This window comes from Azolla caroliniana, unplaced genomic scaffold, assembly GCF_043228905.1.
Source record: "Azolla caroliniana isolate FFs.n. ecotype wild unplaced genomic scaffold, voAzoCaro1.0.p SCAF_6, whole genome shotgun sequence".
NCBI classification, from domain to species: domain Eukaryota; kingdom Viridiplantae; phylum Streptophyta; class Polypodiopsida; order Salviniales; family Salviniaceae; genus Azolla; species Azolla caroliniana.
In genome coordinates, this window is record NW_028230441.1 from 3,913,880 (window position 1) to 3,936,986 (window position 23,107).

General features: G+C 38.1%; 2 protein-coding genes and 1 pseudogene across 5 annotated transcripts; 2 read left to right on the forward strand and 1 right to left on the reverse strand.

Annotated features, from left to right (window-relative positions):
• The first annotated feature begins 4,049 nt into the window (after window positions 1-4,049).
• On the forward strand, window positions 4,050-7,661 carry LOC147862658 (pentatricopeptide repeat-containing protein At2g03880, mitochondrial pseudogene; annotated as a pseudogene).
• A 555-nt stretch (window positions 7,662-8,216) lies between these two features.
• LOC147862659 (pentatricopeptide repeat-containing protein At2g40720-like) lies at window positions 8,217-10,843 on the reverse strand. The gene has a single exon (XM_087321000.1). The coding sequence runs from the start codon at window positions 10,603-10,605 to the stop codon at window positions 8,236-8,238; it is 2,370 nt and encodes a 789-aa protein (XP_087177126.1). The 5' UTR covers window positions 10,606-10,843; the 3' UTR covers window positions 8,217-8,235.
• Window positions 10,844-12,373: 1,530 nt separating this feature from the next.
• LOC147862660 (alcohol dehydrogenase 1-like) lies at window positions 12,374-23,082 on the forward strand. Of its 4 annotated transcripts, none has more exons than XR_015529922.1 (11): window positions 12,374-12,491; window positions 14,431-14,567; window positions 14,647-14,693; window positions 15,117-15,439; window positions 15,533-15,615; window positions 15,845-15,920; window positions 16,038-16,099; window positions 17,021-17,116; window positions 17,192-17,353; window positions 19,409-19,787; window positions 22,914-23,082. XR_015529922.1 is itself a non-coding variant. In XM_087321002.1 (10 exons), exons 1-10 carry the CDS (start codon window positions 12,443-12,445, stop codon window positions 23,022-23,024), a joined length of 1,146 nt encoding a protein of 381 aa, XP_087177128.1. In that variant the 5' UTR covers window positions 12,374-12,442; the 3' UTR covers window positions 23,025-23,082. The 4 variants fall into 4 exon arrangements, 1 of the variants encoding a protein (XP_087177128.1); XR_015529923.1 differs by having other exon boundaries at window positions 19,442-19,787; XR_015529924.1 differs by having other exon boundaries at window positions 19,448-19,787.
• The last annotated feature ends 25 nt before the right edge of the window (window positions 23,083-23,107 follow it).

Below are 23,107 nucleotides of genomic sequence, written 5' to 3' on the forward strand. Positions count from 1 at the left end.
ACAGTGCTACTTTATGTCATCAATTCACGTGTATCTTATTGTTGGTTCGTATGCCGCAACATAGTTAAGCTCATGGCCAAGTATCTTCTTTAAGTCGTAGAGTAAAGAGACTTTCTCCTACTCGACATTTTAGATTTTCTAGGTAGTTGTAGGGAACTTTTTTCTTGAGTTGATCTTAATAAAACAAAGGGTTTATATTTATATGTTCACGCTAAATTGGAGACTCTTCATCATCCCTTGATGACTCAAATGTGTATTTTTATAGATAAAGGGGTTTTCTTTCATGGGTCACTTCAGTGTATGCAATAGGACTATAAAGGTTTGTTGGTATCTGAGATACAAGTTTAAATTATATGTTTTTTAATATGATGGCTTCTAGCCTTATGTAGAAGGGGAATGGGCAATATCCATAGAAATACAAACAACAAAATGGCGGACTTTTTGTGATGTATGTATGCCTTTATTTTAGATCTTCCATCATTGAACTTAGAATTTTTATTTTGTGATCATTGATCAATTTAATCAAATTGATCATAATATTCTTGATGTATAAGATGCAAGGTATATTTGCAAATTTGAGTTGTAAATTTAGACTTGGTTACTCTAGATTAGGAAAGTACACCGTTAACTTTTGTAAACTCATTGATTGACATGATTTGCATGAACACTGAATAGTGGGACTATCCTAGTCATGGAAACACTATATCTCAAGTCTGAAGTCAAGCCCGACATCTTAGAAGAGTGCAACTTCCCATTTTGTAAGGTAGCCACTTTTTAAGATTAAATTTTATGCATGGGAAGGCCCTAAAACTAGTCTAGGTTTTCACATTCGCATGTTTCCCTACCTCACCATGGGATAGGCCCCATTTCATAGATCACAATCAATATCTCATGGGTTGTCAATCTATCTTCCTCTTGAAATTTCACTTTGATGTTTTGAATATCAATTAACGGCCAAATAGTAGGTTATACATAAGAATCCCTTTTGTACCTTAAAGCTTCCCAACTTGTATCATTAAACCCAAGTTAAAATAGACCATTTTTGCATTCAATATTTTACATATGTTATAACCACTAGAGTCTTTTCCTTCCGTTTGCTTTTAATTACATCTCTTATCATTTTAATTAACAAATTTTATACTCCCAATGGGGAATATCTAACTTTATGCTACAAAAACTATATTGAAAATTTTATCATTTAATCACCAAGGAGTGTGTTTATATTTCTTAAAGAACAAATGGTGTACTTATCAAAGGCAATTAGAAAATAATTGCATGTTTATTATTATTCTTTTAACATATTTGAATTAACAAATTATGTATGTATGTATGTGTCCATATATATGATTAAAATACATCCTTAGGAGAATACATTGATTCCATAGTTTGAGCACAGTTGTCAAATGGAGTGATGCTTCTTAAAAAAACATGTCCATAAATATCCTTGACATAACTTCTCATACCACATCAAATCACGATATAGGATGCATGTATCACAATGAATTATTAGATGTGCACGCTAATTGCTTGTGTTTTTTTGTACAAACCTATTATGTTTTAGCACATTTTGGCATGTATATGTAACCATATTTTTTGGGGAAGATATTGTAAAATATTTACATTAACCGACCAATTGTTTAGGCATATTATTGGCAAAAACATTTACAATTATAGAATTTCTATACTTTTGGAAAATCTCCTAGACACTCACGCATATAGGATACCATGCGCCATACAATCGAACAACAATGGCTAGTTGGTGATGCATGTCATCGATACATAATCGCCCTTCCTATCGGAACATTTATATATTTCTTTCGTAGTGCAAAAAGTTTATTCAATTAATTCATTCATGCCTATAAGACAAAGGTGAATAGATACCAAAATTCCGGACAGATAAACATTGTAAATAACTTGGTCTCTTGCCTCTACACTAGCCCCCATCACGATTTATCACATTAATGTGAAATGTCCATAAGTGCATCTGCATTTTCTCATACATGATACAACCCAAAAAAAGCTAGAAACTAAAGAAGTTTTGTTGCTTATGAAAATTAACAACTATTGCAAATGATAACGATGATTTGCATGCACAAGTTGAATGGTTATTGATGCGAGTGTTTGAATGGACCATGTTTCTTATGGTGGGTAAGAGTACCATAAATATTGCAATAGCGAAATATAGCATTAAATGTTGCATATTCCAATAAATGATCAGGAATGTACACTCACAAAGAAGCATATCATTAAATTTACAAAAAGGGAATGAGTTCACCCTTAGATGGAAGTTAGAACCTACTCATTTGGATGAAATATCTTGAAAGACATTTTCCAAACCTTATTCATATTCTTTGATAGAGGTATTTTTTCCCGAGGAAAAATATCATGGGTGGAATATGTTTTCAAGTGACTTATGTTATAGTGGTCTCACATAGTGTTGAATGTGTACATAGAGAGGCCCAAGTTTTTTATAAAAGTACTTTATGAATGGAGAACAAGGAGATATAATCTTGTCTCACTTTTGGATGCTAGTCTTTTTAAATAATAACATTGTTTATTTTGCCCTATGGGCTGATTCAGAAATATGATAGAAGATGCGATGGAGTAGCACGCGAAATTGATAGTGACCCCAAGTACTAAAACACAATCCATAGAGGTGATGCATGTTATGGAATCATGTTATGGACTCCTATTAGAAAAGAGCAATTAGGATTGAATATAAAATCAAGGGAGACAATGTCATTATGTTCAAATTGCACTTGGAAGTTGGCAATTTTTTTTCCAAAACCTGTAAGTTGGCATATTTTGAAGGTCATTGCTTTGAATATTGTAAATTTGTTCACTTAATGACAAACTTACAAAATTAATTGTTAGTTGATGTCCATAGCACCCATCCTGATAATATAATGTTGCCAGAGCATGTAGTAAATAAACAAGCATATAAAAAAAGAGGTAGTGGCTTTAGAACAAAAAGAAACACTTGTTGAAGAAAAGGAGAAACAATGAAGGAAATGAATATTTTACCCTTAGAGAAAACCCTATGCCCATGCCAGCCCATGCCAAACATTGCCATAGTTGAGAGAGAAAGGTTGACAATGTTAAGGACTAGATGGGGACGATTTTTCAAGGATTCCTATTAGGTAACCAAACATACCTTCTCAACAAGTCAACTGCAAGGAAAATCAAGGCATGCGGTCTTAGTCTAAACTGCATATTTATTAAAACTCAAAATTGATAAGAAACTACATATTTATTAGTTGTTCCCGAAGAAAAAAAACTTAGCAAGCCCATCCTAAGGGCACAAATAACCTCCCATTATTTTGGGGATATACCATATATCCTTCAGTGATGAGAACATGCTCAATGCCAACATAATAAGGTCATGACAATGTGCATTATATTATTTTGAGTGGGCACCATCAAGTGATCAAGAATTTTGTAATTCATTACAAAATGAATTGCTTGTTTCTTGTCGAGTGTTGCATTGGCATGGAAAAGAGAAGCTAAGATCTCAATTCAATTGTTTATTTCAATTGGGGGTTGTAGATTTGGGATATGTGGTCGACAATGAATCTCAAAGGTTGTCGGAATTTGACGATGCCAAACAATGGTTATGTATTCATAATTCTCCCAAATTATACATTTATTAGGGGGAAACTACAAAGATATACCATTGTTGCATGGATCTTTGCCAATGAAAATAAATGTTGCACCTTGGGTGGATTGGTGGTTACAGGATGGTAAATGCTCGTTACAAGTCAATTACAGGTATATTGTATCATCATGCAATGGCATCAATATCTTGGCTATCACCTAAAACGGAGAAGGCGTGGAATGTATATAAGTCGAATGCAAGGTGGTGACAAATATTGCAACGTGGTTGGCCATTCCCATTTGCCATTTCGGGCAAAAACGTATTTAGCACCATTCTTTATCTTTATCTTTATCGACCTATCATCTATTTCCTGGTCTTATGCTTACAAAATTACAATAGAAAGAATGTCCAACAATAATGCTGGCAAAGTGTGAGCATATCCAGGTTTTCTAATGGCTTTTACAGAAAGAATGTTTTTATGTGAAAAAAAAGGACCATATCTGCCCCCGTCATGCCTGCCGGAGGCAGAGGCAGAGGTCGTGGGTTCGATTCTAAGGTGCGCAGGACGAGAAGGAAACAGAAAGGAAGCTGCTCCCTCAATTTCTCCCTAGGGCCGGAGCTGGGCTTCTTCTCCCTCCATGCTCGGCAGCTACATGCTCTTCCAGCATCGACATCAGTATCTCCTCCTCCTGCTCATCGTATGTGTACCAGGAATTCGAATACCATCATCCAGGAGGCTGATTCATATACTTTTACTTCCCTTCTTCGCCTCTGCACTCACCGTCGATCGGGTGCGGACGGCAGAGTGGTGCATGCCCTCCTCCTCACATGCCTGAGCCCCATATTGACCAATGTGTACGTCGGTACGGCCCTCGTGAACATGTACTCCAAGTGTGGCATGTTCGAGGATGCGTTCGCCACGTTTGTTCGCATGCCCCATGCGACCGTCTTCACTTGGAACACCATCATCCTGTCCTGCATTCATGCTGGCCAGACCCCACGTGCTATATGGCTCTACATCACCATGATGTCTCAAGGGTGCACTACCCCTGATGAAGTCACTCTCATCAACATTATCAGAGTCTTTACCAGCGCCCGTGATGCAAAACATGGAGCTCTGGTGTTTGCCCAGCTCATTATGGACGGGTTCAAGATCACCATTCCATTGGGCAATACCCTCCTTGATATGTACATAAAATGTGAGAGAATCGAGGATGCGGTTGGATTGTTTGAGCAGGTGATGCCGTCACGTGATGTGATTTCATGGACGCACATGATCAGTGCACATATCAGTCACAAGGACGCCGTAGCTGCATTGGGATATTTCTTTAGGTTGCTTGTCAGTGGATTAGAACCCGATGAAATGACATTTGCAGCTGTTCTGCATACATGTGCAATGCTGGGAGATAGAAAATCTGGGAAGGAAGCACATTCGTATATGCTGGAAATGGTCAATGGCATGAATTTGTTCATAGGGGACACCCTCGTGGATATGTATGCTAAGTGCGGGAGCATCAAAGATGCTGAGAAAGTTTTCTACAACTTGCCGACAAGAAGCATCGTCTCATGGAATTCTTTGCTGACAGGGTATGTCAATCATGAACACATCAGAGAGGCTTTCAACCTTTTCTGTAAAATGCAGTGTGAAAATGCGGAAGCGAATGCAATTACCTTTGTTAGTATTCTAAATGCTTGTATTGTAGCTGAAGATTTAGAGTTTGGCATGGCTGTGCATGCTTGTGCAGTAGAAACAGAATTCCAGTCACTAACTATTGTTGGGAATGCCCTAACTAATATGTATATTAATTGTGAAAGCATTCTGGATGCACAGATGGTATTCTTGGAAATGAGAGAGCATAGTGTGGTGTCGTGGAACACCATGATTTCAGGCCTTACAAAGCATGGGCATGCATTGTATGCGATTGATCTCTTCAAAAGAATGCAATATTCCAGTGTCGCACCTGATGCAGTTACCTATGTCAGTGTATTAAGTGCAATTGCATCCACCCAAAATCTGTATGAAGGATGGATAATTCACAGTGACATCACTGAAATGGGATTTCAATTCAATTCTTTCATGGAAAATGCTCTAATCGATATGTACTCAAAGTGCAGGAGTCTGAATGATGCTTGGCAAGTGTTCAACAATATGTCAAGTAGAGATATTGTCTCATGGAATGCCATTTTGTCTGGTTTGTCTATAGAGGAGCTTCACGAGGAGGTCATGGAACTTTTCTTCAACATGAAGAGTGAAGGCATGGATCCAGATCATATCACCTTTGTAAGGGTTCTTAATGGATGTGCTAGCATAGGTTGTTTGGACAGGGGTCATTTAACTCATGCCCTTGCTATTGAATATGGATATGACCAAAATGTGTTCATTTCAACCAATATTATCGATATGTATATCAAAGCTCGAAGCCTAGAGTCTGCACAAAGAGTATTTGACAAGACGTCCAATCAGGACATTGTATCATGGACATTGATTCTTGCAGCTTATATAGATAACGGACAAGAGAATTGTGCTTTTAAAATTTTTTGTCAACTTGTCAAGCAGAACTTCAGGCAAGATGAATTCACTTTCATGAATGCTCTGAATGCTTGTGCCGGCTTAGCAGCCATAGAAAAGGGAAAGATGGTGCATTCATTCATTGTAGAGCTCGGTTTTGAAGAATCCAATTTAGTGTGCAATGCTTTGATAGATATGTATTCAAAAAGTGGAAGCACTGTAGATGCACAACGAGTGCTAGATGCTATGCCGACACGCAATGTTGTATCATGGAATGCAATGATTTCAGGTTATGCAGAGCATGGGCAAGGAGAAACGGCACTGCAGCTTGTTAATCAGATGCAACTCGAAGGTATAAGTTTGAATCATATTAGTTCTCTCGGTGTTCTTTCAGCATGCAGCCACACAGGATTAATGGTTGAAGGATATGATCATTTGAAATCCATGAATCAAGCCCATGGAATGAAGGCAACAATGGATCATTATGCATGTATGATTGATCTTCTTGGTCGTACTGGACACCTTGAGGAAGCTCTTGGTTTCATTAATAAATTGCCAGTTGAACCCAGTGTACATGTGTGGAAAGCATTGCTGCGAGCTGCTCACATCCATTGCAATCTGGCTCTAGGGAAAATGGCAGCAGAGAGGGTTCTGAAGCACGATCCATCAAGTGCAACTACATACGTGATGCTATCAAACATATATGGCTCGCTTGGTATGTGGAATGATCATGCCCAAGTTATTAGAACAATGAAGTCCAGAGGGATTCAAAAGCAGGCTGGTTGTAGTTATATTGAGATTGACAAACAGGTCTATAGTTTTGTTGCAAATGACACATCACACCATCAAACAAGAGAAATTTATGCAAAGCTTGACATGATCTTTGAAGATTTGAAAGTAGAAGGCTATGAACCTGACACCTCATTTGTGAGGTATGATGTAAATGAAGATGAGAAAGAGCTCATCTTACGTCATCACAGTGAGAAACTTGCTATTGCGTTTGGCCTAATCAATACACCACCTCAAACATCATTATGCATTATAAAAAACCTTCGAATATGTGGCGATTGTCATACTGCGTCAAAGTTCATTTCAAAAACCATGAAAAGAGAGATAATCCTAAGAGACAATGTTCGTTTTCACCACATAAAGCATGGTGTTTGCTCATGCGGAGATTATTGGTGATAGCAACTTCATTCGTTGAGGGAAAGAAAGAGGATTAGTGTGGATTCAAGCTTGTTATTGTATATTCATATAGTGAACCATAATGCAGACCCAAATGGGTTTTATCAACACTATGATCCTACCTTCTGTTCAAATGGGCTTTTGGCTACCACCTAGCCACTGAGCGGTGTTGGCACTAAGATCCAAATTGCTGTTCAAATGAGTTTTGGGCTAGCAGTTCACTATGAAGAGAAGAGAGAAGAATTCATATATCAACAAATAGCAGTAAAATTTCTCTTCACAAGCCTTTTCCACATCAATCTCTGTAATTACATCGATTATTCAAATGTATCAATTGGGGTCAGCAAATTTAATTATATTTTATCCATTAAATTATATATAGCCTTCAATACTGATTTCTCCATAAAAAACTAATCCATATGCAATTTCCAATTTCCAACCAGCATTCAACAACCAGCCTATATTCACTTATCACTATTATAGTGAAATTAGAATACAGTAACATAGGTGAAGTTAGAATGGAGTTAGGGACTCAGATTGCATGGAAATTGGATTGATTTAATCTAGGTGCAATTAGAGACCCACCACAGTTACTTTATAGCTCTACATTTATTGTTTTCTCGTAAACTGAACTCATGCAATTTGCACGTTGTGAGAAGAGCTCATGCAAATCACTTTGCTTTATTACAACTGCTTCTGGTTAAGACAAGTGTTATTATTTAGCATATTTTTTATGCTGAGGCATTCAAATCCAATAGAATCATTTTATAGATAAGACCTCTAAGATAGTATGAAAAGCTTAAAGAATTTCTGTGGTTCATCATTTGCATATCGCTGTTTCTAATGTGCTTTTACAAATTAGTGAGAAGTGTATGTGTATTGCATTTATAACCATAACCCTTGACTCAGAGTCATTGCCCAACATCATGAAACACAATCTGAGTGTTTATTTCTTGGCAGATGGCAATGTGGCATGACCAAAGGCTTGTCTCCCAAATTCAAGATTACCAAAGTTCCTGGAAGCACCCAGCATCATATGCCACATTTCAAAATTGGGCAGCCTTTTTATCAGTGCTGCAGCTTCCTCTAGATGGCCAGACCGACTCACAATATCGATAATGCATGCATGGTGTTTAAGAGAGGGAGACAGACCAAGGTCTTTGCTCATGGCTTCAAAGTATGTCTGGCTCTTATTCAGCAGGCCTGACCGGCTGCATGCACTAAGAATAACGACCAACGTAACAGGATTCGGCTTTATGCCTTGTGCTACCATTTTGTCAAAGTAGCCAAAGACATTATTACTCTGCCCACGCTGGGCATAGCCCATGATTAGGGCCGTCCAAGATACGACATCCCGCAAAGGAAGCTGATTAAAAACTTTGTGTGCAACTTCTACCAAGCCACATTTGGCATACATATCCACCAATGTATTACCAATATGCTCTCTTCCAACCATCCCTCGTCGTTCGATCTCAGCATGTATTACCTGCCCTTTGTTTGTGGCTCCTATGCTGCTGCAAGCTTTTAAGCATGAAAGAAACGTGACGGCATTGGGTGAGACTCCTTCAAACTGCATTTTTTCAAGGCAATTCAATGCTTCCTCACCATGCCCATATTCGGCAAATGCAGTAATCAGAGAATTCCATGCAACAACATCTCTAAGTGGAAGATTGTTAAATACTGCTTGGCCTTTTGCAAGGGATCCACATTTGGCATACATATCAACCAAAGTGCTCCCAATGAATATATTATTTCCCAACTCATGTTTTTCAGCTTCTGCAAGTATTTCTTCAGCTTTATCAGCACCTTCTATGCTGGCACAAGCTTTTAAGACGCATAGATATGTCACCTCATCCGGCAAGATATCATCCAGCTGCATCTGCTTGAATAACTCGAGTGCTTTCTCCCCATATCCATTTTCTGTATATCCTGCAATTAGTGCATTCCATGAAACTATATTTCGAAGCAAAAGCCTATTAAAGACTGTTTGTGCAACGATGAGCAAGCCACATTTAGCATACATATCAACCAGAGTGTTTCCAACAGCTAGATCTCTCTCAACAAATCCCTGTGTCTCAATCTCCGCATGTATTTTTTGACCTTTACCTAAGGCTCCAATAATGCTGCATGCTTTTAAGCCACACATAAATGTGATAGCATCAGGAGAGATACCCTCAAGTCGCATCTCCACAAAACACTGGAGGGCCTCTTCACCTTGCCCATATTCAATATATCCCGCAATCAAAGTATTCCACAAAACAACATTGCGAAATGTGATATCACCAAATACACGTTCTGCAATTGAAATTGACCCACATTTGGTATACATGTCAACCAAAGAACTTCCAACATAAAGGTCCTTCTCCAGTAATTCCATACACTGAACTATGGTATGTATTTCTCTGCCTTTTTCCCATGATTTTAGGATGCTACAAGCCTTCAAACTACAAGCATATGTGACGGCATTCGGCGGAACTCCTTCTAATTGCATCTGCTGGAAACACCAATGTGCTTTATCAGTTACCCCATGCTGAACAAACCCTGCTAATAATGCAGTCCATATGACAACGTTTCTAATTGGTAACTCGAAAAACACTTCTTGTGCTTTGTCTAGGGCGCCCCATTTGGCATACATATCAACCAATGCACTGCCAATGTATATATTCTCCAATAAACCCTGTCTTCGAATGTCCACATGTATTTCTTCACCCTTGCCAATGGCACCAATCCTGCTACAAGCTTTTAAGGCACATATGAATGTGTGTGCATTAGGAGATACACCCTCAAATTGCATCTTCTCAAAGCATGCCACAGCTTTCTCTGCATGTCCATTGTCTGCATATGCCGTCATCAATATGGTCCATGGCACTACATTCCGAACCTGAAGCTTCTCGAAAGCATCTTCGGCCATTGTGAGACATCCACATTTTGCATACATATCCACCAAGGTGGCACCCACAAAAGGATCTCTTTCAAGAAGGCCTGTTCCTGCAATCCAGCCATGGATTTCTTTGCCTGTTTCGAGATCCCTGTGTTTCATACAAGCCTTCAAGAGTGAAACGAAGGAGTGCCCATTTATACATTGCAATGAGCCCTCTTCATCCATTCTGCGATACGTGGCGAGACTGTGCGGTACCATACCATGTTTCACATGTTTGCTGATGATTGAATCCCAAGACTGGTAGCCAACCCTTGCAGTTCCACCAAGAATTCCTAATGTCTTTGTGCAACGGGCACGGGTGCTGATATTCCTCATTTCGTCTTCTTCTTCTTCTTCTTCCTTCGTTTCTTCTGGTTGGGGCACTTCCATGTCCATCCTGAAGGACCCTGTTTTGGGCAGAAGTTGGGCTTCCCGGGCAGAGCTTCCATGGGGGAGCTTGGTTAAGCGTATACTGGTATGAAAACCCACTGACTCTCGCTCTCTTGCACAGAACGTAAGGCTTCCGGGAATGGAATGCCCTCACCTCTCACCCCTTAAGTCAATCAAGCAAGCCTTTGCAGCAAGCATTGGCTTGAAATCATCTCTCTCTCTCTCTCTCTCTCTGATCGTCGAGCACCAGAAGGTCTCAAGCAGATTCTGTATACCCTGCCCTGTCGGATACACCGTCATGTATGATGGCGATGGTTATGAAAGCTTTGACCATTCCTGGGGCCTCCACCAATGCCTCTCTCCAGATTTGGTGGTATGTATGTACATGAATTGATCCTAAAGTTTTGAGCTTTTGGGAATCGAGCCAGATAGCAAACAATCAATCGGTTGATGCTCGCGCTGGTGACCACACCCAAAATGTTCATCATCTCAGTCGTCCACATCATAAGTCGATTGAAGATTAAGAGCTTGATTCAATTATGGAGGTATTGTTACTCTCATGCCACACATCACCTTGATGGACACAAATTCTCGCATCCGTAACCTCATCTTCTGTTCAGTCCGAACACGTTTCATTGATTGGCGAGTTGGGTCGCCTTTGGCGGGGCGGCATTAATAAATAACTCATGACGTGTTTTCCTTGTGCAATGATCGAGGAGCATGCCAAGCACAAATTCCTGTCGTGCCAAGTTGTTGCCACGGCCACCAAATTGGTTCTGTGGAGTTTTGGACTATTGTTTTCCATATTCTAGTAGAGGGGAAAAGACAAAGTTCATGCTATGTAGATTCTCTAATTAAAAGAAAAAGAAAATCTAGATCATGGTTGTCTACTTTTAGGAAAAACATTGACCTCATGCTCACACATGCTCTCTATTTTGAGTGTAAATTTATAATGAACGTTAATTGGACACGGATTTTATATTTTTTGGGGAAAAAATTGGACACTGATTCATGCCTTGCTAACCTAAGTTTGTATCATGTCTTTGTTGCCCAAACTTGATCCCATGTCAACATTGCATTCCTTTATTCTCTTGTTTCATGTTATAGGCATAACCTTAAGGACCAATTCTAAAGCTAATTTTCATGATTTTAGAGTGGGATAAGTGGGAACCATTTTATCCTAGAACTCAAGACTAGCCCATAAGAACCTATGACACATGGGAACATATGGTGTTTTGGGAGTCTAAAGTGTGTGTTAAGCTATATAAAGAAAGTCACTTGCCCCTTCCCGACGGCATCTTGAGGCATTGTCAAGAAAGACTATTGGCGAGGTAGAGCTCTCTTCGTGTGGATCCATTCATCGCAAAATCTAAGCTATAACACGAATCAAGCTTCTTTCTTTTTTTTTTCCCGCTATTTTTAATTCATCCACACCACCCATGTAGTGGATAAGTCCAGGTTCATGTACGGATTGAACAATGTGATTGCACATCTGCATACATTTTCTAGAGAATTCCAGAGGTGAGAGCAGGGGGTAGTGGATGCGATAGGGTCCTCTCTAACCCTATCATTCTTTTGTATGTGCCCCCCCGCCCTTTAACATGCGATATGTGTCCTCGGGTTTCTTGTCAGTAAGGATTCTTTTGGGCATTCGAAGTGTCTATTGGTCGGTCATTCATTATTACACGCACTTCACGTGGTATGGGTGCTAAGTTCTAACCTCACTCACAAGAGGCCACACCACTCTTTTCATTTCTTTTACATATTCTCTTCTCTTCCTCTGCTCAGTACTACTAGTAAGTAAGTACATACATATTCTCAGGGGGAACGTATATCTGTAGCCATGGCCGCTGCCACGGGGTCGACTGCCGGACAAACCATCACCTGCAAAGGTAAAAAAGAAAAAGAAAAAAGTTTAGCTCGGTACATAATTAATGCAGAGATTTAAATAACCCGTTCTAATTGCACGAAATCTTATTGCTGCTCCAATGGTAAATGCATCCATAGGATCTGAGCTGACATCTTTACCCCTCCATATATATATATATATGTATGTATGTATAGCATCCTGATTATGTACGACCTAGAACCAGCACTCACACATGATCAAGGAGGAGAATGAATGAATGATTGTGTGCCCTTTTCTTTGGTCTTAATCTAATATCCTACTACCACGTGTAACAATGTTATTAGATGATTCACTATTACTGGTCAAAATACTAATTTGGCATCTATTTTTGTGGAGGTCTTGATTTTTAGCATTCAAAAATCTCAGAACAACAATGAGCAAATCTGGCATTCGATAGTGGAGCATCATCATGTATTCTTAAACACTTTGAGTCTATTGTAAATCTTACCATGACTTATATCTGTGCACACTTTCAATGGCTACCTAAACGTCATTTGAATTGACATAAGATTATCTGTTTTTGTGTTTGAGCTTGTACTGCCTACTTTCCTTTGTTTTCGAAATACCTTCTCATTATTGTACAGCGAGTCATTGCTCACACCATTGCAACAGATGTTTGTTTGTTGGCAACTGATTATTATGACAGGGGGCCTTTCCAATTTGTCATTGTTGTGGAAGTGCGTCAAAACTGGACATCAGGTCATGGAAGAATCAAAGTTGATGCAAAACAATATCTATATCTATATAGTTTTGCTTCAACCCACGTTCACCTACAAGTGCTTCATACTTGTTACTTAATGCTCCTAATGCAGCTTCAATCAAGCCAAATGTTTTTTGATGACAGAATGCATCAGTGCATGCTATTTATTGGATGTCAAGCTAGTCCTTATAGCATATTATGTTTTTAAAAGCTTATAAATAGACATCCCTCTCCTCTTGAACAGTGAAAACAAAAAAAGAAAAGATTTGAGAAACAAGTTTTCTGGAGTGTTTAGCAAATAGCTAATTTTAAGTGACTGAAAACAAAAGGGTTTTTTAGGGGATTGAAGCTGAGAGTGAATTTAGAAATTTTCATTCTGTTCCACTTGCAATATTCTAAATGGAAATACTTATCTCCATCCCGTGGATGTAGTTAGGAGTGAATTGAGAGTTTTTTTTCTTGTATTTCTCTTGTACTCTTGTTGATGGAAATATTGTTCTCCCTCTCATGGATCTAGGCAATTTGTGAAACCACATAAATATCTTGTCTCCCCATTTTCATTTTTGTTTTGCTTTGCTTTTATTTTCCATATCATACTTTTTGACCGCATCATAATTAACTTCCACACAACAATACTATTTTTTATTTTTGAACATGGAAGCTGAAACTTTCTATATGCGTTTTGTAGAACATCACAAACAACCTTTTTCTGCTAGTGGAAATCCATCTTTCAACTCTTAATACGAGTATAATTTTTCTGAGTACTGTAGTGGGTACTTACACTGTTAATTTTTGTAATTGTTCATATATGAACCTTCTTCACCTACGCGGATGATATAAGTAGGGAGGCCATAGTATCTAGTTCACAATATGCATGAAATTGTTCACGAAATTCTATATACTTATTGATATTAGCTATATTCACTTTTATATTTAGCAGTTGGGATGGACTTCTGTAGTATTGTAGGTAGTTGGATACCTATTATTTACTTGATAACCTTAAGGCATTCACTCACAGAATAATCAGGACTTGAAAAGGTATATATATTAAATTTTTTATTTATCCAATAGAATTTGTACAATATATGACAATAAGCTGTAATCTGCTGTCTTTTAAACGTACTGAGCACTTGGCAGAGCTTAAATTAAGGTAAAATTCAAAATCTCAGTGTCTACCACAACAAAAGTTGCGCACTGATGTGATGTACTCATTCTCTCTCAGCTGCTGTATGTTGGGCACCTGGGGAAGATCTGGTTATTGAACAGATTCAAGTAGAACCCCCGCAGTCTGGTGAGATCCGCGTAAAGATCCTTTATTCATCACTATGTCGTAGCGATTTGACATATTGGCAAGACAAGGTATAGAACAGACATAAAATAGTACTCCATCTTGCTTGGTCGGATTCTAATAATCCCCATGTTTTCTATTTTCTTGCAGCCAAAAGTTGGTTTGTTTCCACGCATCTTTGGTCATGAGGCTGCTGGGTATCTGTCATTCCCTGAACGATTTCCATGATTCTGAAAGAACCCATTGCCCTGGAATTCTGGATAGGACTTAACACACCTTTTGTTAATATCTGGATATCCAGAGTGAAAAAGGGTTTAGAGATCGATAGTTTGATTTTGTGAGATTGAAATTTTTTGCACTAAGGTCTTTGTCTCCTTTTTTATTAAAAGATAGCTGTTATGTGACTATTCATTTCGCAACTCAAGATTCTGAAAGAGTTCATGCCATGAAATTTGGTCTAGGAGTACATATTACAGGTTCATTCTTACATGTTATGTCCTCATTATGGATTGGAGAGCCAGGACTGAATTTGTCATTGAAAACATTCAATGCATTTAGTTGAAGCGTGAGCATGATGTATCTTGAAGAATGTTGTTTGTACATGGTTATTTTCATGGCAGAATTGTTGAGAGTGTTGGAGAAGGAGTTACTGAATTCACAGAAGGTGACCACGTTCTACCATTATATACTGGAGAGTGCAAAGAATGTGTATACTGCAAATCCACAAAAAGCAATCTCTGTGAAAAGTTCAGAGTCAATACAGCTCGTGGTGTGATGCTAAATGATCAGAAGAGTCGATTCTCAATTAATGGGAAACCAATCTATTACTTTCTAGGATCAACTTTTTCTGAGTACACAGTTATAGAGCATGGGAATCTTGTAAAAGTTGATCCATCTGCGCCACTTGAAAAGATTTGCCTCCTTAGCTGCGGTGTGACGGCGGGTATGCCATGAGATTTTGGTCCTTTGTTGGTCTAATGCTGCTGTCAGCATATCCTTGATTAAGTTATAAAGACATTAATCATCTATGTTTCAGGCTTATCTTCTGTGTGGAATGTGGCGAAGGTGGAAAAAGGTTCTACAGTGGCAATTTTTGGTTTGGGAACAGTAGGGTTGGCAGTAAGTAGAATAATGTTTTTGCCAATCCAATAATTCAGGGTTTGAAGAATGTGGAATAAAATAGTACATCAACCATTACAAAACAAAAATTACTACTATTTCGTAATTGCATGTGCATGTGCATGTGCATGTGCGTTGGGTTGGGCAGGAATAGGGCATGTGACACAGATACACTAGACATCTCAAAAAGGCTTCGTTCCTGTATGAGGTTGTGTGTTTGTAATTGCAGGTAGCTGCAGGTGCTTGCATAGCTGGTGCAGCACGTATCATTGGGGTGGATATCAATCCAAAAAAGTTTGATCAAGGTATCCATGATACTCCATTTCTTTTAATTATTATTATTATTATTATTATTATTATTATTATTATTATTATTATTATTATCCATGAAGTGTCTATTGATGTACTTTGTGCTTTTGTAGCTCGACATTTTGGTGTTACTGATTGTGTGAATCCGTTGGAAAGAAATGAACCTGTGCACCAGGTTCTCTTTTGGACTTCTCTTTTTCTCAAGTTGCAATCTTATTTTTAGGAACATACTACGTGCAGTAGAGGGTTCTCACTGGCTCTTCTCTGCTTTTGTTGATTTCTTCTCTCTCTCTCTCTCTCTCTCTCTCTCTCTCTCTCTCATTTTTGCATATAAGTTCTTGTATTGTAGCATGTGCAATACACTTTTTACAACAGTACAAAGCTCCAGGTCACAAGACTACTAATGACAACCAAACAAAGAAACATTGCCTCTTCTTAAAGCAGCAACCATAGGTAGGCCTCTGTATGTAACAACTTTTCCCTTGAAGGGAAGCATACAGTGCCATCCCATGGCAAAAAAAACTATTTGCAGGGTATCCTCAATCTCCCTTGCTTATAGGATTCAGCATAAAATTATGTACAATTCGTATGAAGATATGGAAAAACCATTTCTACACATTTTCTAGCATGGATATCTCCGCATGAAAGGCCTTCCAGTCATGGCTCATCTGGTGCACAAAAAGGAATGGGTGTAACCAACAATGCTTGAAGACTTTGTATCAGCTACCAAATGGTTTTGAAAATTCCATGGGACCTCATATGTATGTCAAAGTGTTTGGAATTCCATTATCTTGCACTAAGAAGGAAGAGTGATGACACAAAAAGAAATTAACACCAATCTCACTGTATGCTTAAATTAGGGAACTAAAATATCCTTCCTTTCCTTAAATTAGGGAACACCAATCTTCTCTATGGAGTAGAAATTTGGGGACCAAATCTTTGTAGGGCACATAACAGTACAGAGTTGTGGGGACCTTTAGTCTTGATCATGCATATGTTATATTCGGCATCGAATATCATCATTTAAAGTGTTTATTAGATTGCAATGAGAGTGAAATATGATAACCATTAACTTCTTCTTCGGTAACTCGTTCAGGTCATCAAGGACATGGCAAATGGTGGTGTGGACTACAGCTTTGAATGTGTTGGAAATGCACAAGTAGTAGAAACAGCTTTTCTAAGCTGCCATGATGTATGCTGAAACATAAATGTTCTTAACAGAAAGTTTGAAATTTCTAGAGACATAATCATTTGATGTAACTTTCAGGGCTGGGGACTGACAATCATCTGTGGAGTGGCTGGTGAGAAGACACCGTTTTCTGCACATCCTGGTTTATTCCTGTATGGACGATCACTAGTGGGCACATTATTTGGGGGTTTGAAGCCAAAGTCAGACTTACCGAAAATGGTAGACATGTATATGCAGAAGGTATGCAGTTTAATTGGTTTGAACGTCATCAACTCTCAAGATATTACATCATTATTTAGAAAACTTGTGGAACTTTATGTTCTAAAGAAAGATTTGGAGCTTTGCAGATGCATCCCCTAGTGTGCATTACTTATGTTCACTTCTCATGGTGTATATATTAGAATTTCTACCTTTCATATGGTTATGAAGTTATAGTTCAATTTTCATTCAATAGAGAGTATTTTGGACTGTGAAAATATAATGGTAGGTTCAATTCAACATGATAAACCCAAAATCCAGGATCTATGTTTTTGATAATGTTGTAATGGGGGTCCTGATACCCACAAGGAAGTTCCATAACTTGTATCTATCCCCCAAGCGTCATGTTGAACGTGGTATTTCCATTGAAACATTTGCCTATCGGCAAAGTTCTTTGAGCTACACTAAAAATGTGGTGTTAAGATTCCGTAGGTATTTAATGCCTTGCCTTTGGTCCAAGGTGCCTGTTCTAGGGTCGCCTCCATCTCTCATTAAAGCTGTCAAATTCAAGCCTCATTTTAGGGTTTCTGAAATCTTTTTTTGAACATGGTTACATCTCCACCTCTTTGTGCAACACTTCAAGACAGTGCTGCTACAATCCTGGAATGTTTCTCCCAAGTAGCATTACAACAGTTCAATCCAACCATTTAGTTTTGAATTCTTGAATTTGCTTAGATATTAAATGTTTTGTTTGGGAATTCTTTCTGGTGAATGTGGCTTGGAAGATAAATCCTCAAAAGTTTGTAGATCCTTAATGATATCCGTGTTATCAGGGCCAAAAAATTCTTTTAGATACCTTAATGAGAAACAGGATGAACATCGACGCTGTCTGGAAGATTGAGATGATAGGCAGATGAACCAATACACTTAGGACTGTGAAAGGCACACAATAACGTATAGCTAATTTAGTACACTTGCTCGTAGATAAAGTTTTGGAATTTTGACATGTAAAAATTCTTTTAAACCAAGGTTAAAACACAAGGATAACTATTGTGATCAACATAAAAACATGCTCTATCTTGACTTGTCCTCATATTATCTCATACAATATTTCATCATTTCTTGCATATCCTTGAGAAAATTGTGTCCACAAATTGTGTCCCCTCTACTTTATCTTGATGAAGATTAACAGGATAGGGTCTTGTGTTTGAAAGCCATACATCAACATAAAAAACCATATATAGTCAATTTATGTTTAGAGATTTTCATAAGAAAACTCTAATAAAGGAAGATATTTTTCCCATTGATTTGGGCTTTTTGTTGAAAGCCATGCATCAACATAAAAGAACTATATCTAATCGAAATGTGTTTAGAGTTCTTATAAGAAAACTCTAAAAAAAGAGATTTACTCCTACTTTGTAGGTTTTTTCACAACATAGGCTAAAAACGTATCCTCAACAATTTGATTTGACTCTTTCAATTCGACCATTAGACTAAGAAACTTTTGAAGAACTCATGGGCCCAAAATTTAAAGACTTAAGAGTCTAAAAATCACTGGTAAAATTGATCCTTAAGCAATGACTTTGACATCATGATCTTCATCCATCCATACCAATACTTGTATATGTAAACTTTCTACTAGGTACTTAATTGGAATTACAACATCCAGGCCAGCCCATAAGTTGATGAACTTTTTGAACAAATAATAGAGGCATATTGTTTGGGGAAAATAGATAGGTTAAACAAAATGGTGCCCCTACTGAGGGAAAAAGGATTAATTAGTTTACCACTTTGACTCAAGAAAACGGCAGGTTTAGTATCAATTCTGATAGTAAGGATGGGGTGTTTGTAGATTCATTAGAAAGGTTCAACTTTCAGGATTTTGAAGAAGTCAAAACAAGGATTCATAGAAGTTGGATGTATTAACAGTAGTTACGACAAGGTCAAGGTAGAGATGACATGAATGTGGATTGGATGCTCAAGAAAAGAATTATGTAGCAGTTTACAAGTGTATTTTATCTTCTATTCATGCTTGGAAGCAAATAAAAGAGTTTTGTGTATGCATGAGCATGGATTTGTTGTTGCTTGCTGGATCAGATTTGTGAGCTTGGACTCATTCAAAGATGGCAGTTGCAGATGAATGCACCAAAATGAACTGAAGTGAAGATACCTGCAACTCATAAAGATTCAATTTTGTTTTGAGAAGATTGATGACTGGATACAAAAGAAGATGGAAGTTAGAAATGCAGATGAATGCACCAAAGTGAACTGATGGGAAGATACCTGCAACTTATAAGGATGCAAACTTTGTTTGACAAGATTGATGTCTGGACACAAATGGCCATCAGGGTGAAGAGGTCATGGTAGGTGGAAGAAGTTCTGGAGATTGTTTGCAATTAAGAGAGGAGAAGAATCAAAAGCAAGTCTATTGAAATATGGGAATTTTCCTAAAGCAGTTACAAGATTTGACAGTAAGGTAAAGGATCGTTCTGTGGTGAGCTGAATAGTAATGCTGTGTGAAGTGAAAAAGAAGATAGGGTGTGATACGATTGTCTCTGGCTGATAATATATGTTTCTATTTTGACTCTGCTTGATAAACTGCTATGTGGTGCAAGGTCAATGATGATCTTGGCTCGTTTGTAAATCTTAGTGATATATTGAGTTTGATCATGGTAGCTTCACAAGTATCAGTAAATGTTTAGAGCATGTAGATGAAGATAAATTGGCTTTCCCAAGGTAGAGAGTCCTGGAGAACTACTTGTGGTGTCCAGATGCATACATCTTATTGAAATGGTTTCAAGTAAAGTTTGACAATTTACTGATTTATCACATGTCTTTTTGGGATCCTCTTCTTATGAGGATAGCCATGAAGAAATTAATTGAATGCTCATTTTATAATGATTTTGCCGAGCACAGAAACAAGCTCAGTTTTGCCAAAAGAAGATACACTGATGATTGCCTGAACAAAAGTAACTGTCTATGCCCACATGGCATGTACATCTTGATGATGTTGATGGCATATGTCAAATTGGATGCTTTTGGACGTAATATTACTGGTTTTGATCTTCAGTTTTGTTGGGTTGGACAACTTTAACATCATCACTGTCAATAAGGAATATAGTCTAGGTAGAAATGCTGATGTCATGGAGAGTGATGATATGAATGGTTATGAGAATAACTTTGTTCCCTTGCTATTAAATACTCAATTTAAAACTGGCGGTATTCTTACTAACTTGTAAAATAAATCTGGTAATGGCAAGATGACATGCTCCAGGAAGATCAAATTCGGTAAATATGTAGGCTTTTCCAAGACATTGAAGACCATCTGTAATTGATTTTAAGGGATACTGATTCCTGATGCCAATCTTGTTCAGCCGTTTCTAATCCAGATATATCCAAAAGTGAATCATAATTTTCTAGACAAACAAGATTAGTACTGCAACTGCTGGCTTAATGACAAATAGATAATATTATCCACCTTTACCAATATACTTAGAAAGAACTACCTGTTCATCATGCGTTTTTGTGTCCTTGGGGGTTTTTCTGTTGTAATGAAGTCTGTGTTGCACTTCCTCAGCAACACCGAGTCCCGTACAATGGACACTGCGCATTCAAAAGGTCAAAGTGGCCTATGTGACCAAAATTTCTACATGCATGTGAAACTTATCGAATGCCTGTTTAATAAAACAAAATTAAAGTTGTCCCTAAACTGCCCTTTGTAACAAGGCTGTGATTAAAGTGAAGGTACGAATAATTCAGAGGATACAAGGTACAAAATAAATATATATTTGGGACAGATAGTGTTAGTGCATCCGCCCATGAACACTCATAGAATGATGTCAATGGACATCAATGTCCTCTGTAGTGAACCATCTGGTGGATCATGCTCAATCTCGGGCAAAGGTGCTACGTAGCATCCAGTGCAGGAAATGGCTTCCCTGTGATGATATGCATATCCTTCAGTGTTTGGAGCAAGCCAAATGAAGGGCTCGGGTAATATTATTGTACAATGTGCAGCTGGTGCTTGCTGAGGTCTCTTGGCATGGTTATCATAACATCTGGCTTTGAATAGACCCTGCTGGCCATCCATTCCATATGAGAGAATCTAAATCTATGAACCTCTATTAAAAACAACACCAATCATCTCGGAAGTTCATGAACCACTGAAAAGATCCAAATCCCACCCTAAAGAGGCTGTGCAAGTAGCAATCGCCAATAGTTCAGTTTGAACCCTTGGCTTAACGGTTTAAACGGTTTGGTTCAGTTTGGGAGTTTAACGGTTTGGTTCAATTCGAGCCTTTATTGGTTTGATGGTTTAGGATTGACACCTCCTAATTCTGTTAAATATTTTTTGAACATTTTAAGCCTAATTCTGATATTTTAAGAAAAATCTTTAAATTTTGAAAAAGTAAAATCTGAAATATCAAAAAAAATTTAAATTAAAATGTGAAATTTTGAATTTTGACCTAAGGTGAAAACCAAAACCGAACTGCAAAACTGCGTTTTAACGGTTTAACGGTTTGAAAGTCTCTCATGGGCTTACATTTTTTGTAACAGTTCAGTTTAAACGGTTTTGGTTTACACAGTTCATGGTTCAGTTGAAGTTTCCATTTTTTTCAAACGGTTTGGTTTTAAACAGTTTGAGTTTGACACTCTCGAACCAAACTGTTGCTGATTGTTATGTGCAAGCTTCCTTGGATATTATAGTAAACTGTGCAGCAACATATGTTGTGCTCTGACTCTGCTTCTTTTTGGTGTCTCTTTGGCATCTTCATGTCATGTAGTCTGTAACTGAATGAGATCTTGCCTGATGACTTCACTAATATTGGAGTGACTTTCCAAGGAGAATACTAGATGCTAGTCCTGTGCTGAAACCTTGATGTGCATTGCCGACGCTACCATAAAGTATAACCAACCTGGCATATTTATGTTGAAGAAGCTCCAAAGCCAACCTGGCATGTTTATGTCAAAGAACTCCCATGTGCTATGAAGAAAGGACGCTGGCCTAATTTGAGCCTGTATGAACATCAGTAGTGCAGCTATCTTAGCTCAATAATCGTGCGGATTACACATGGTTTATGTTGAAGAAGCTCCAAAGCCAACCTGGCATGTTTATGTCAAAGAACTCCCATGTGCTATGAAGAAAGGACGCTGGCCTAATTTGAGCCTGTATGAACATCAGTAGTGCAGCTATCTTAGCTCAATAATCGTGCGGATTACACATGGTTTAGCCTATGCCATTCTGGAAATCATGGATATTACAGGTCCTTCCATCAATCCCCTCTTAATTAGAATACCTTTTTTCCCATAAAGTTACGAGGCCCGTACCTATATATGGTGACTAGCAGGCGATTTAGCTAGGACCATTAGATTAAGATCAAGCTATTCTTAAGGATGAATTTCTCTCGTAGGAGTTGATGCTTTAATGTGTAGGAAACAACATGAAATGCCAATATATTGATGGAGTTATCTCCATTCATTGTGATGTATTGTAATGGACAACAGTGTACTGCTATGTCATCATATTTTAGAGAACTTCATTGTATGTTGCATATTACTCAGAGTTTGTTAACAATAATATTACATTTTCTGGGTATTTCAGGTCTTCGCCATAGAGGACTTCATCACCCATGAGCTTCCATTCCTGGAAATCAATAAAGCTTTTCAGCTGCTACTTGAAGGGGAGTCTCTACGTTGTGTCATGCACTTCTAACTCCCAAACTCATCTCGCACCAATTTTCTCTCGCTATGACTTTTATTGTTTGCCTGCATCCAAAAAAATATTTAACCGTACAC